This window comes from Empidonax traillii, unplaced genomic scaffold (genome assembly GCF_003031625.1).
Source record: "Empidonax traillii isolate 1590-97213 ecotype Southwest subspecies unplaced genomic scaffold, ASM303162v1 scaffold54:size2178333, whole genome shotgun sequence".
In the NCBI taxonomy this organism is placed as follows: Eukaryota; Metazoa; Chordata; class Aves; order Passeriformes; family Tyrannidae; genus Empidonax; species Empidonax traillii.
This window is the reverse complement of record NW_020955247.1, coordinates 1159201-1171416: the sequence shown is the minus strand read 5'-3', so window position 1 is coordinate 1171416 and position 12216 is coordinate 1159201. Positions and strand designations below refer to the sequence as shown.

The following is a 12216-nucleotide window of genomic DNA, read 5'->3' as shown; positions in this document are numbered from 1 at the left end:
TCCACTCCTCATCACAGGATCTGCATCAGTGTAGTCTTCTGCAAACCACTGTGGTATCTGTGGTATCCACTGGTTTTCTGGCTACCTTTAGTGCAGCAAGGTTTTTGCTTGCACTGTTTACATTTCAAATCTGCTTGCTCAGCTTACTTAAATTGTGGGTTTGTTTGCTTTTTCCATGGCTAGTGGACAGTGCTAGTACTACATACAATTGCATTCCATGTCTACTTCAAAATGATCAAAGGAAGAAAAGATGATAACTTACTTCCCAGAGATGCTGAGTGTTCCTGATGGCACCTGCTTGAACCTTCTCTGGTAAGAGCAGGATTCCCTGGAAGGGCCCAATCCACGTGCCCTGCTGAATCCTCTGTGCTGCACAAATGCCATAGGCCAGGCCAGGCACAGTGCTGGTGCACAGACACACCTCCCGGGGCAAGTCCCGGAGCCACTCTGGGATCTCAGGTGGAGGGGCTGCTGCGGCTGCACTGCTGGTGCCCACCAGCCGGCGCAGGGAGTGGAGGGGCCCATGCATAGGGCACTCACCGTTGCGGTTGTCAGCACACATGTCACAGCCTGAGGGGCAAAGAGGGAAAAACACCATCAGTGTGGTGCTGCTGGCCACCACTATCACCAGTGCCACCGGCGAGACCATGCAGATCCCTGTGCTTTTCCTGCCTTTTCTCGGCAGCCCAGCACTCACAGACCGTGCCCCTTTGTGCGTTGCTTAGGATGGTTTTCCTAATCTCGCCAAAGCTCTAAATAAGAAAATTCCAAAGGCTGAGCAGAAACGCTGCAGACAATTTGCAAGCCTGGTATGATAACAGACCTGCCAAGACTCATTTATTTTAACTGAGTTTTTTAAGATTCGTTTTTGACTAATATAAATAGCTCATTTAAACCACCCCAATGTGTTTCAGCAAGACATTTTAAAGCACAGCCAGAGCGCCTTACTAGTCCCTCTCATTTGCCTCACCACAGCTCAGCCCAAGGGTTTAATTGAAACAGGATTTCATTTAATCCTTATTTTAAATGAACATTCACTCTGGTTTTCACATTAACATGTGTGTGCCTGCCTGCTTGTTTAGAAAATAAAATAAATAAACCAGAACCTCATGAATGACAATTTGGAGCATGCATGGACATTTACTTTCTTAAAGTCAAATCTAGTATTAAAACTGAAATGATGTAGCAAATATTACTGATTCCTAGCACACACATGAACGCTTTTTTTTATTGAATAGGAATGCATGTTCTTTGCCTGTTACATGTAGCTGAGGCTAAGGAAAAAAAATAAAATAAAACAACAAAAAACCCATCAAAAATGTTCCTTTTCCTAAATGTTTCAAGAACGGATGATATGATTCTATTTTGGGAAGATGCTACAATCATTTTCCTTTCCTGAGAAAACTTTGATTAAATGTTTCCACGGCACACTATTGCACATGCCATGAACGTACACCTTCCAGGAAAATGTTTCATGCTCAAGAAATCTGGAGATATGTTGAGTTAACAATAAATCAGTTGAAATAAGTTACTATCTTCTGCACATTTCACTTGTGTAGCACAATAAAGGTTTTCATATAAATTTATTCCAGAAACACAAAGAAAAAACAATAACTATGTCATATTACTCATGTAGCAAGTCCTACATCTTTCCCCTAATCATTTTATAGAACTTACACCCCTTCTTATAAAAACAGAGCACAGTATTCACCACAGAAGCTGGAGTTTCTTGGTCTATGTCACAGATTTAGACTTGCTAGATTGCCTGTAACCACAGCTTCAATTCTCAGGGGACCTGACTCAGATGTTCTTCTTTCTGAGGTGGATGTACTGTGTATTAAGTAGGCCTCTTTCCTACAGATCCTTCAAAGGAAAACCTTCCACTCAATTCAGTCAAACCTAGTAAAGGATAATAAAAGGCGTGTTTTCAAAATACGGCTTCTATGTGCATTCTCCAATTTCAGACATGCTAACTAAGCACTCTTTCCTGTTATCCTCTTTTAAATTCTATCATACAAAAATGCTGCATTCAGCAACATGAAAATATTTGTCACTTACATGTGGAAGCTTATTTCCCTCAAAATCATTACACCTTCTAGTCTTGGAGGAAATGCATGTCTCTACTTGTCTGTCCAAGTTCCCCACCAGTACCATCGATTACAGACCTTAGCAGAAAGCAAGCCATCAAGCCCTGAGTTGTGCGTTATTCCGACGGGTGCCCCTGCAAAAGAAGGTCTGCTTATGAAACTTGCCCCGCGCCATCCCTCCCCAACAGGTCAGGGCAGGAGGAACGAAGGAGAGGAGTCGGTCGGCATGGCAGGATAAAGCCCCCTAGTGGAGACCGCCCTTACGTTGGCAAAAACACAACCTCTGGTTGGAGGGTGAAATTTTGCCTTGCCTTAAAGACATACTCCCCGCCGCAGAACGACTCTTCTGTTAGGTTAAGCCGCAACTGCAGAAGGCTTTGCTCGCTCAGACACGTCAGTTAGAGATGGCTGGAAGATAAGATTTGCAGGACCCCAGGGAAAACGTTTCTGGCTGGTCCTGAGAGAAGATTATTATGCAGCAGATATTCCTACAGTCAGTTCCAGGCATGATGAATAAAAGGCAGCAAGTACATGCCGGAATTTATTATTATTATTATTATTATTGTTGTTGTTGTTGTTGTTGTTGTTGTTGTTGTGTTGTTGTTGTTATTATTATTTCCACAGCTATTTTGGAAAGTGAAGTATCACCACAACATCTTTTCTTCCCTCTCCTCTTCAAAACCAGTCATCAAAAACCTCTGTGTTTTTGGCATATCCAAAGATGCTAGGGGCAGCACTGGAGTTTGGCATTGGAGGTCACATAGGAAAGGATCTTAAATAGGAAAAGAGAAGAAAGAAAAATAAAAACCTAACCCACAGTCCCAAATATTTTGGCATGTGATACACTTTAAGCAGATTATGGTTGAACACTATAATCTACAGTTGGATTTGATGACTTTACAGATCTTTTCCAAACTAAATGGTTCTATGATTCCATGAATCTGGCATCTAACCATGCAAGTTAGAAACAAATCATCTGACAGGAAAACTGAGGACTTAAAGAGATGATGTCTAACAATTATGTCAATTAGCATCCAGGGCAAGTCCTTGATTTTGACCTGTTTGCACTCTTTGACCATCTTCTAGATGTGTAACTCCCCTCACAGCCACTCGATTACTAATAGCTTTTTTAGAGACACCACGTCTCTGGAGAAATTTGCATTAAACATTCTAAGGCATCTTCATGATGCCACTCAACTTCAGTGACAATTTCGTGCATCCTGACACAACATATATATCACTTTTAATGCACACATATGTACCTGCCCAGAACAAGAATTTCTTCAGTTTGTCCTGACAATATGTGGGCATGAGTGTGGCTTAAATATTTTATTTCTACATTTCCAAGAAAAAGAAACTAAGAAATTGTCGAGGAGTATAAACAAACCCTGTGTCACCGTCATTTATTACAGAAAGTCACACATGGTGATATTTATTTTCCACTGTCCAAAAACACTGGTAATGTCTTAATGCTTGGCAGCCACAGTATCTGATCCCCTGCTGTGTTCCTTTCTCTTTGTCCTGCCAAAGCCGAAAATTTGGAAAATGGAACATCTTTTGAAACTGCTTTGGCTAGTGGCTTGTTGATGAGGGGGGAAGAATCTGTCTTTAATACTAAGCAGTACTGAATTTCTTCTTAGTTCCATGTTTTATACATTTATCTTTAATCGTTATGCAATTGTACAAATAAAATTTTTAAAAATTCTCATAAATGTTTAAAGGAGTGGAACCCGTCCTAGACATATTTTACCATGCCTTGAGTAAAAAGGCTACTGTGTGTACTACTCCTCTTCTGCGAGTAACTTTTGCATAATACGTGGAAGCATCCATTTAAAGACTATCACTGTAGGCAATGGATTCCTTTGCGTCAGAGGACAAGGGAAAGATGTCAATATCAGATAGGAAGTAAAAGCAAGAACTCCGAGATTTGCTCACTACCCTGCCCCACAGGTAGAATAAACAGCATCATCTTCATGTTCGTGTATCCAGCAGAGAACAATGGAATACAATGCACCAACTCACTTAATAATACATGGAAAAAAAGAGAGGAAGGAGATGGAGAGGGGGAGTGTTGTGGTCCACTGACATTGCTGGAGTCTGCAGAGTGGATGGCAACCCATGCAGGTGCGGGAAGTACACATGAAAAAGGCACACTTGTATAAGTGTGGACCTTCCAGAGAACTTCCACACAGGGCAACAAGGAGAGATATACTGTACCCTTCCTCCTGTTTTGGCCTCGAAGAATAGTTTTGAGTGCAGGCCTTCTCCAAGGACAGATGAAATGAACATTTCTACTGCCTGTAATAGCATCAGTCAAGCCCTAAATCAAGCCAAGAAGCAAGAAATGTGAGAAAATTCAGGGATTTGTTGAAAATGGAAAAAGAAAGTAGGAGTGCAGCCAGAGCAGAGTGCCTCCTGATAAAATCTGAAGGTAGAAGGTAAGTGCGAACGCTCCACTGCAGGGCCAGATATGGCCAAACACTTTGGAAGGAGATCTGTCCCTCACTTAATACCTTCATACTCTGTAGACAGCAGGACTGAGGAAAGGAGGAAGCAAGAAAAAAAATTAAAGGATTTCCTTGTGGAGCTGTTTGATATGGCTCTTTTGAGAGAATTGCAATATGTTAGTGTTTATGTGCCTCCATAAAAATGAACATAGTGTAATGCCAGCACTATAACTCCATGTGAGTACACTTAAAAGTACTACAACCAAGCAAAAGGACATATTGTTAACCCTAACCAGAATTCTAAACACTCTTCTCTTAGGTTGGTTTAATCTAAACTAAAAAATATTACTACTGCATGCTTTAAAGGAAATCTGAAAGGAAAAAGCTTTTGTCAGTGAAAGGTAGGGTTGTGACCAGCAAACCAGCTGTAACAATAAATGAAAGAAATACATTTTTGTCTCAGCAATAATATGCTTCAAATGTGCAGTTATACTGGATACCTGCAGTTTGCTGGTATTAAAGAAGGGTGGCCTCTGACCCTCTGCTTCATAATTCACCACAAGCATGCAGGTATCCAGTGTAAGTGGCCATCATTTCACATGGTATTACTCACTTGCAAGTATAAATCACCACAGCTGGCCCTGCGTCCCTGCCTGGGCCTGGGTACCCAGCTAAGCGGGAGAGTGGGCTGGATGAGACAGTACCCTTTGCTTTCCTGAGGGCTGGAGTTTTCCGGGAGATCACAGCCACCCTTGTACCTCAGCTGCCTCATCAACAAGCTGGTATCAACCTCCTTTTTCAAAATTAATAGCAGTTTCTCGCAGGTAGCCTAACTCGAGGCAGACTTGGCGGCAGAACAAAACACAGATACATTTTCTCCTCGGGTGCTCTGTATTTATATGATTATTTATTCTAAATGCTCGTTTCAAGGGAGTGAGACCAAGCTCAGCCTGCTGCCCCAGGAGCCGGATGGCCGCCCAGGGGTGCCGAGTCGCCGCCAACTGATGGAGATCCGCGGTCGGCACTGAGTTCCGGGCGCTCGACCCCCTCCCTTCAAGGGCTTTCCCCCCCATCGTTCTTCTTGCCGTTCCCCTAGCTGGGCTCCGAGCTCCTTCGCCGCGGGGGAGACGAAGAGAAGCCCTTGCCCCGCTCCCGCACCGGCCCAAGACGCGCCGCGGGGTCCGAGACTCCGCTCGAGGGTCAGACACACCCCGCGCCGGCTCCTCGGGGGAAGATGTTGTGCAAGGGCCGCCTGGGCACCCTGGCGTGGGTCAGGGCTGCCGTCCCGCTTATGGAGCAGCTTTTGGGTTATTTTTAAGGGGCGGGTGGGGGGCGGGTTGAGGGAGGTGGGCTTTATTTTCCCTGCCTTCTGCTGAAGGTATGAATGAATTGAATTTCTGTGTCAGGTATGAGAAGGGTAGGAGAATATTGTGTGTAGATAAACCTTGCCACCCTCTGCCCCTGAGAGACCCCCATATACAATGTAGAGATGATGAATAGGCTCTGGGAGAGGAGATCGAAGTTCAGTCCGCACCGGCTCCACTCTCTCCTACAAAACTATAGGGCAATTAATTGTGGCTTGTCCCCTCATCCTTCATCTCCTGGTGGCACATATCGATGGAGATTACTGCTGATGGACCATTTTATCACCCTAAATAAACAGTCACCACCTTCTCTAACCTCAATCTAATGTATGGCTATCTGCTATGTTTAAGGGTTCTGGGTAACTAATGATGTAAAATAGCTAAATCATACAGGTTACCAGCAGCCTAGAGGGGAAAAAAAAATCCAAATATTTTCCACACCAATCCACTTCACAGCATGTTATATATACACTGTCTCCCCGTAAATTGAATGGGAAGAGGCGTGCAAAGTGCTTGGTCGCGTGACACTTCAGTTTTACGCAGCGTATTTATTATAGTGGCAGGCTGGTGCTTTCTGGAGAAGGTAGAGGAGTCTCAGACTTCTCATTGAGAAAGCCTCTCTTCAGCAGCTAGGGGCAAGCCTCCATGGGTCCAAGCCGCAGCCCCCAGACTCATCCTAGGAGCTCTCCTCCTGGCCTCCCAAAACGCCCCTCCCCCAACGCCCAGAAATACCCTCATCCTTCAGATTCAAGGCTGGGAAGCAAACGGTCCCCAGTCGCCTGCCACATTATCAGGGCTTTAACATAATCCCTTTTACTTCCCTGGGAGTAAAGACTGGAGGGTCCTAATTAGGGGTTTGTCTCTTGATTGTTTTTTATTTTTTTTTCCCCCTAGCTACCCCCCTTTCAATTTTAAGCAATTAAACACAGACGCTTAATCCGCAGCTCCGTGGCGGCCCTCGGCCCCCTCCTTCGCCCCAGACCGTGCCATACGCACTGGTATTTGACGATCAAGGCGTGTGTCTATGGGGAAGCCGCCGCCCATCCATCTTCCCGCGGCAGTCTCCCGGCGCCGGGCCGGGCGCTGCGGAGCGGGGCCGGGCAGGGTGGCAGGGGCCGGCCGAGCCGCCGCCGCCGCTCGGGCTTCCCTGGCGGGCCCCGCCGCCTCCCGCTGCCCCGCTGGGCCGGGCCGGCCGCACGGAGAGCGCCCGGCGGCACACAGGGAGCTCGCCGGCGCTTCTTCAGAGAGAACGGGTCCTCTCGGGAGACCTGGGGGACGCGGGGTGCCGCCTAGAAGAAGGAGATGCTCGTGGTGGGGGGAGGAGAAATGCTTGGAAAAGTAGGGGAAACGAGGCGCTCGCTCGCTTGGCTAGCATCTAAGATCAGAACCCAGGAAGAAGCCGGGGAGCTGCCGACATCCCCAGTGCGCGGGCTAGGCCCGGCAGGCGCCCCCGCTCTGGGGAGGGTGTCAGTCCCGGCGCTGGGGGTCTGTGCCAGGCTGGGCAGAGCCCGCGCGTCTCAGAGTCTCGGTAGGGCTGTCCTGAGATGGAAGTGCAGCAAGCAAGTACAACTCAAACTAAAGTCGACGGCTCCTGACCTCGCCCACAGCTTCCCACCTCTTTTCCCTCAAACGGGTACCCCTGATGCGTAAAGGGGAATGAGGCTGGAAGTCAAGACGCCTGGAAATCCTGCCTGCCCATGGACTCGGGTAGCCGGGCAGCCAGGCTCGTGCCCTGCAGCTTGTTCCCCTGATCGTCCGAGTGCGTGGACTGTGTGGCACGGTAGTGGATGCACTTCCCGCACTCCTTCTTCATATTTTTTTTTTTTTTTAACAGGAAGAGTTGCCCATAGCAAATGCACCTGGCCTCAGAAAGCTGAAACACTCACGTTAAAAGTTTTGCTCAAGTAATGACCACTTGAGCGAAAGTCGCCCTGTAAACAAGTTTAAAGAAAAAAAAAAAAAAAAAAAAAAAGCTCAACACAGCCCTGGCTGCCCCCTGCCCATTCTTTCGAAGACGAGGGCTATCCCGTGCCAGCCGAGCGCCACACACAAGCGTCCTTTCTGAAATCAACCCGTTTGCTTTCCCGAATTCCCCTTTAGAATCGTGGTTGGGAAGAAAATATTCAGGCTTCGCCTGCGACTCTGCGGGGTGCTATTATTCAACTCAACCCTTAAAAATGCTCCCCACAAATTCTTTTTTTAATCTTCCTTTCTCATTTTAAAATCTTTGTCTTTTAGATTTACGGAGCTGCTCCGAGAAGTAAAACGGGTATTGTCTGAACGGTTCAGTTGGCGATTAGAAGTGCATTTCGGATTACATTTACTGCATGTAATTTATGAGATCACGTTTTCTGCACCCGAGAATAGAAATATACATGAACACGTTTCACTAGAGGGTAAAACTAAGCATAAGGAAGTCGCTTAAAATAAAGTCGACATCCAAAACAGGAAAATTTGCAATGTTAAGAAGGCGGGAAAAATCTCCACCAAACTCCGATTCAACTTTTCTCTTGAAAGTACGCCCAACTCCCAAGATTTTGCTAGCATCTACGCAGTTCAATTAACACACAACAGAGTTTCATGGAAACTTTCAAAACAAGCTCTGCATCCGAAATAAAATTAAACGAATCCGCGTTTTGCTTGGGCGTGTGTTTATGGATCGCTGGCTTGGGGATATCGTTTTTCTGTTCAACAGCCTTCCTTACATAGACATTTAGGGAGTGGGAGTTGAGAAGAACAACAAAAAATAAATAGTTTGAAGAAAACTTAGTATAAAGGAGAGTGTTTGAAGCAATGCAAAAAAAAAAAAAAAAAAAAAAAAAAAAAAAAAAAAAAAAAAAAAAAAAAAAAAAAAGTACACTCGCCGAAGCCATGGTGCACTGTTATAACAACGGCAGATCCGTGTGCTCTGGATGTTAGTAATAAAACTGTTGAGCTATTAGGAGTTCATATAGTTCTTTTCACCCCGTGAATTTCCTCAGTTGCGTAGGATTGACAGATACAGGAACAAAGGAGAGACAGATTCTAAAATGACAAACCTCTCATTGATACACATGTTTAATAATAGGGGCATCCCCTTCCCTCCCAAAAAAACAAAACCAAAACAAAAAACCTCCCAACTGTATAATTGGCAACAGCAACCTTATTAAGCACCTTCTATCCACCAAGTCCTAAATGATTTCTGACATTCATGCAGACTTTTTCGTCTAGAAATCAGTTTTTCTTATTAAGTGCCCATGTCATGCATTTCGGTAAAGGTGAAAACTAAAACCAGTGACGTGTTAACGAGGTCTGAAAGGAAAACGATACTCATAGATAAGAAAGGAGGAAAACTTTGTCCTAGACCATGGGATGAAAACTGCAACTTTTGCCTGCCCAGCTCGGATGAGTAATTGATTTCTGAGTATTCAGCGAAGCCTGGGATTTCCAGGTAGAAACAAAGTGAGGTATTCAAGGCGAGAAAGGACCCCCTTTCTAGCAAGTTGGTCTGAACCATTTCTGAATCCATTTTCCTAAGCAGGCCTCCGAAAGAAATCAAACCCTACCACAGCCTTCCCGGTGAAGTGTGCCTTCCAGGGAAGGACCTGGGTCTCAGGCAAGAAAAACTGCTATCGAGGGGCTGCCGCCCGTCTCCTGAAAGCACTGGGAGCAACTCAAAGACAGCTCAGGGGAGACAAGGGCAGGGGGAGGATACTTCTCGTGAAGGGAGAGCGCTACAAGCACCAACTGCGGTCCCCCAGCCTGGAGCGTCCCTAGACCGGCCCGGTGAGGGGAAAGGGCGGAGGATGAGAGGTCGAGAAGTGCGAGAAGGTGCACGATACGTACGGTTGTTGGGGTCACTGGTGTGCTGATTCAAGGGGATGATCTCCATGCGCTGCTGACCGTACAGGTAGTAGTCCAGCTCCTCGGCCGTGCAGCGGTACCGAGCACGGTCGCCGCATTTGCCGCCGCCGCTGACGGTCGCGCACAAGTCCTTGCTCTGCAGGGGAGCGGGCGCTCCTGCGGCCGGGAGCTCCGAGCTCTGTAGCGAGCCGAAGACTGGGAGCTGGGTCACAGGCAGAGAGGTCAGGCCGGCCAGGGAAGCGGCCGCCGCGGCGACGCACGAGGAGGTGGAGGAGGAAGACGGAGTGGACGAGGAAGAGGAGGAGGAGACGGAGGAGAGGGAGGTCGGGCGCTGGCGGAGGCTATCAGCCGGGGGCTCGGCTCTTTCGGGCGGCTGAAGCTGGGCGAGGGCCCCGCTGCTTTTGAGCTGGCTGCTCTGAGGGAAGAGCTGCTGCCAGTGCTGCAGATAGGCGGGATCCACCTTCAGGAACGCGGATCCGCCGGGGTCTCCGGGCTTCAGCATCGCTCTGCCTGTGAAGCGGGGAGGAAGGAGATAGAAGACGTGAGACCCCCGCCTCGCCCCAGCAGGGCCTCCCCGATCCCGCGGCGCTTTCCACGCTCGGACACGCCGGGCCACTCGTGGGCTCTGCCCCGGCTGTGCAGGACCGGCGGCGGGACCGTACGCGCCCCACTTCCCCTGCCCGTGCCGGGCTCCTCAGGAGAAAATCTCGTCCCTAAGAGCCTCAGGGAGGACACGCGAGAAGTGTGGTGGCCGGGGCGACAAAACTGTCCCCCGTAGCGCGGGCAATGGCAGGCATCTCGTCACGCCGACCCCGCGGCCGGAGAGCCCCCGACCGCCCCGCAAGGAGCGCAGTTCACCGCGTCGCAGGCGCACGCACTCCTCCCCTTTGATGCCCTTCCCTCTCTTCGCGGGAGCAAACGACTCTCCGATGACAACAGGGAGGAGGATAAAGAGGACAAAAGTTCAGCTACACGCACACGCGCGCAGGTCTCCTCTCTCCGGCTGCTCCTGCTTTCTACACTGGCGTTTGGAGGCGGAGGACGAGGCCCGGCAGAGCCTTGTCCCGGGCGAAAAGTGCCCCGCTGTGCCTGGCCCCAGCCTGCCTTACCTGAGCTGGATGAGCGCTGCTGTGCAGGAGGAGGTATCGGCAGCCGCGGGAGCCTTCGAGCCGGAGGAGAACCGAAAGTAGAGACTTCTCTGGTCTTTGTCCACGGGGGAGTGGGGTGATCCTCTCTCAGGTGCCAGGGACCGGCGGGTCGGCTAGCTACGAGCCGCCGGGCTCCCTCTGCCGTGGCTGCGCATCGCAGTCGCGGCCGGGCGCTCGGCTCGGCTCTGGCAGGCTCCGGGCGAGACACGTGGGTTTTACGACAGCGCAAAATACAAGTGTGTGTGGTGTGCACGAGAGGGAGGGGAGGGATCGGGAAGTTACCAGTGAGCCTGGATACAGAGCCCTTTTTTTGGCAACTTCCCCCACTTTGTTCCTTGCTCAACTTTTAAAGGTGTCCCTTTCTTCCCTTCCCTCCTCCTTCCCTCCCTCCCCCTCACCCTTCTACCTTTCCCTCCCTCTCTCCTTCTCTACAGCCTCCCTCCCTCCTCTCTCTCTCTCTCTCTCTCTCTCTCTCTCTCTCTCTCTCTTTCAGCTTAACTCCGGGACCACAGCGCCCCGGGAAGAGTTGGGCTTTTATCCTGACAGGAGGGGAGCAATGCCTCGGCGCCTCCCAGAGCGGGATCCTTGCCTCCGCACCGTTCCCAGCGCCGGTCTGCGGGAGCTTCCGGCCCCTCCGGCCCAAGCGCCTCGCAGGCGGCCAGCCTCCCGTTCGTTAGCGGTGGTCTTTCCTTGCTTACCTTTCGCCCCTCGGGGGCTAGGGCCGATTTTAAAGACCTATTCACCCTGACTTGATACTGTCCCAGCCACTTTACTTAACGTGTCTGATGGGATGACCTGCCTCCCTTTCCCCTCTTCTACCTGAGACTAGTCCCAGGAGGTCCCAGCACATCTGAGGGAACCGCCCCAGAGTTTCTCCCTCCTCAGACGTCACACCCTCCAGCACCACTAGCACGTCTCTCTCCTACTCTTTGTACTCGGTTACAGCAGAGAGCAAGAAGTATAACAGAGGGAGATGCAACCTGTGGCAAGAAACTTCACATCTCGAAGGACTTTTTCTCTCCACTTTGCTTAGAAATTTGCTTACAAGTTTTCCGCTCTACTGTTCAATTGTTGAGCAGTCACGTATCAGTGAGTATTTAACAGGTTTGGGGTTTTTTTTCAGTTTCTTTCCTACACCATATGAAAAACCAGACGAGAGCTATGATCTATTACATATATCACATGTACATAGTATGCCTCTCATTTAGGACAAAATCCTTACTCAAAGTGTTTATCTCACCAAAACATCTTAGCCTCCATAGACAGGTGACACGGAATACTCAGCTCCCTACAAGCATAACGTCTGCGCGTGTAAACTGCCTTCACC

General features: G+C 48.8%; 1 protein-coding gene across 1 annotated transcript in view; it reads right to left on the bottom strand.

Annotated features, from left to right (window-relative positions):
- Positions 1–10243, bottom strand: part of PRDM6 (PR/SET domain 6) — a 67583-nt gene extending 57340 nt beyond the window's left edge. The window contains exons 1-2 of the mRNA XM_027879362.1: positions 9724–10243; positions 263–570 (exon numbers count right to left, since the gene is read on the bottom strand). Of these exons, the coding sequence (XP_027735163.1) occupies positions 263–570; positions 9724–10243 (828 nt within the window). The remainder of the gene's footprint in view (positions 1–262; positions 571–9723) is intronic.
- Positions 10244–12216: the final 1973 nt, after the last annotated feature.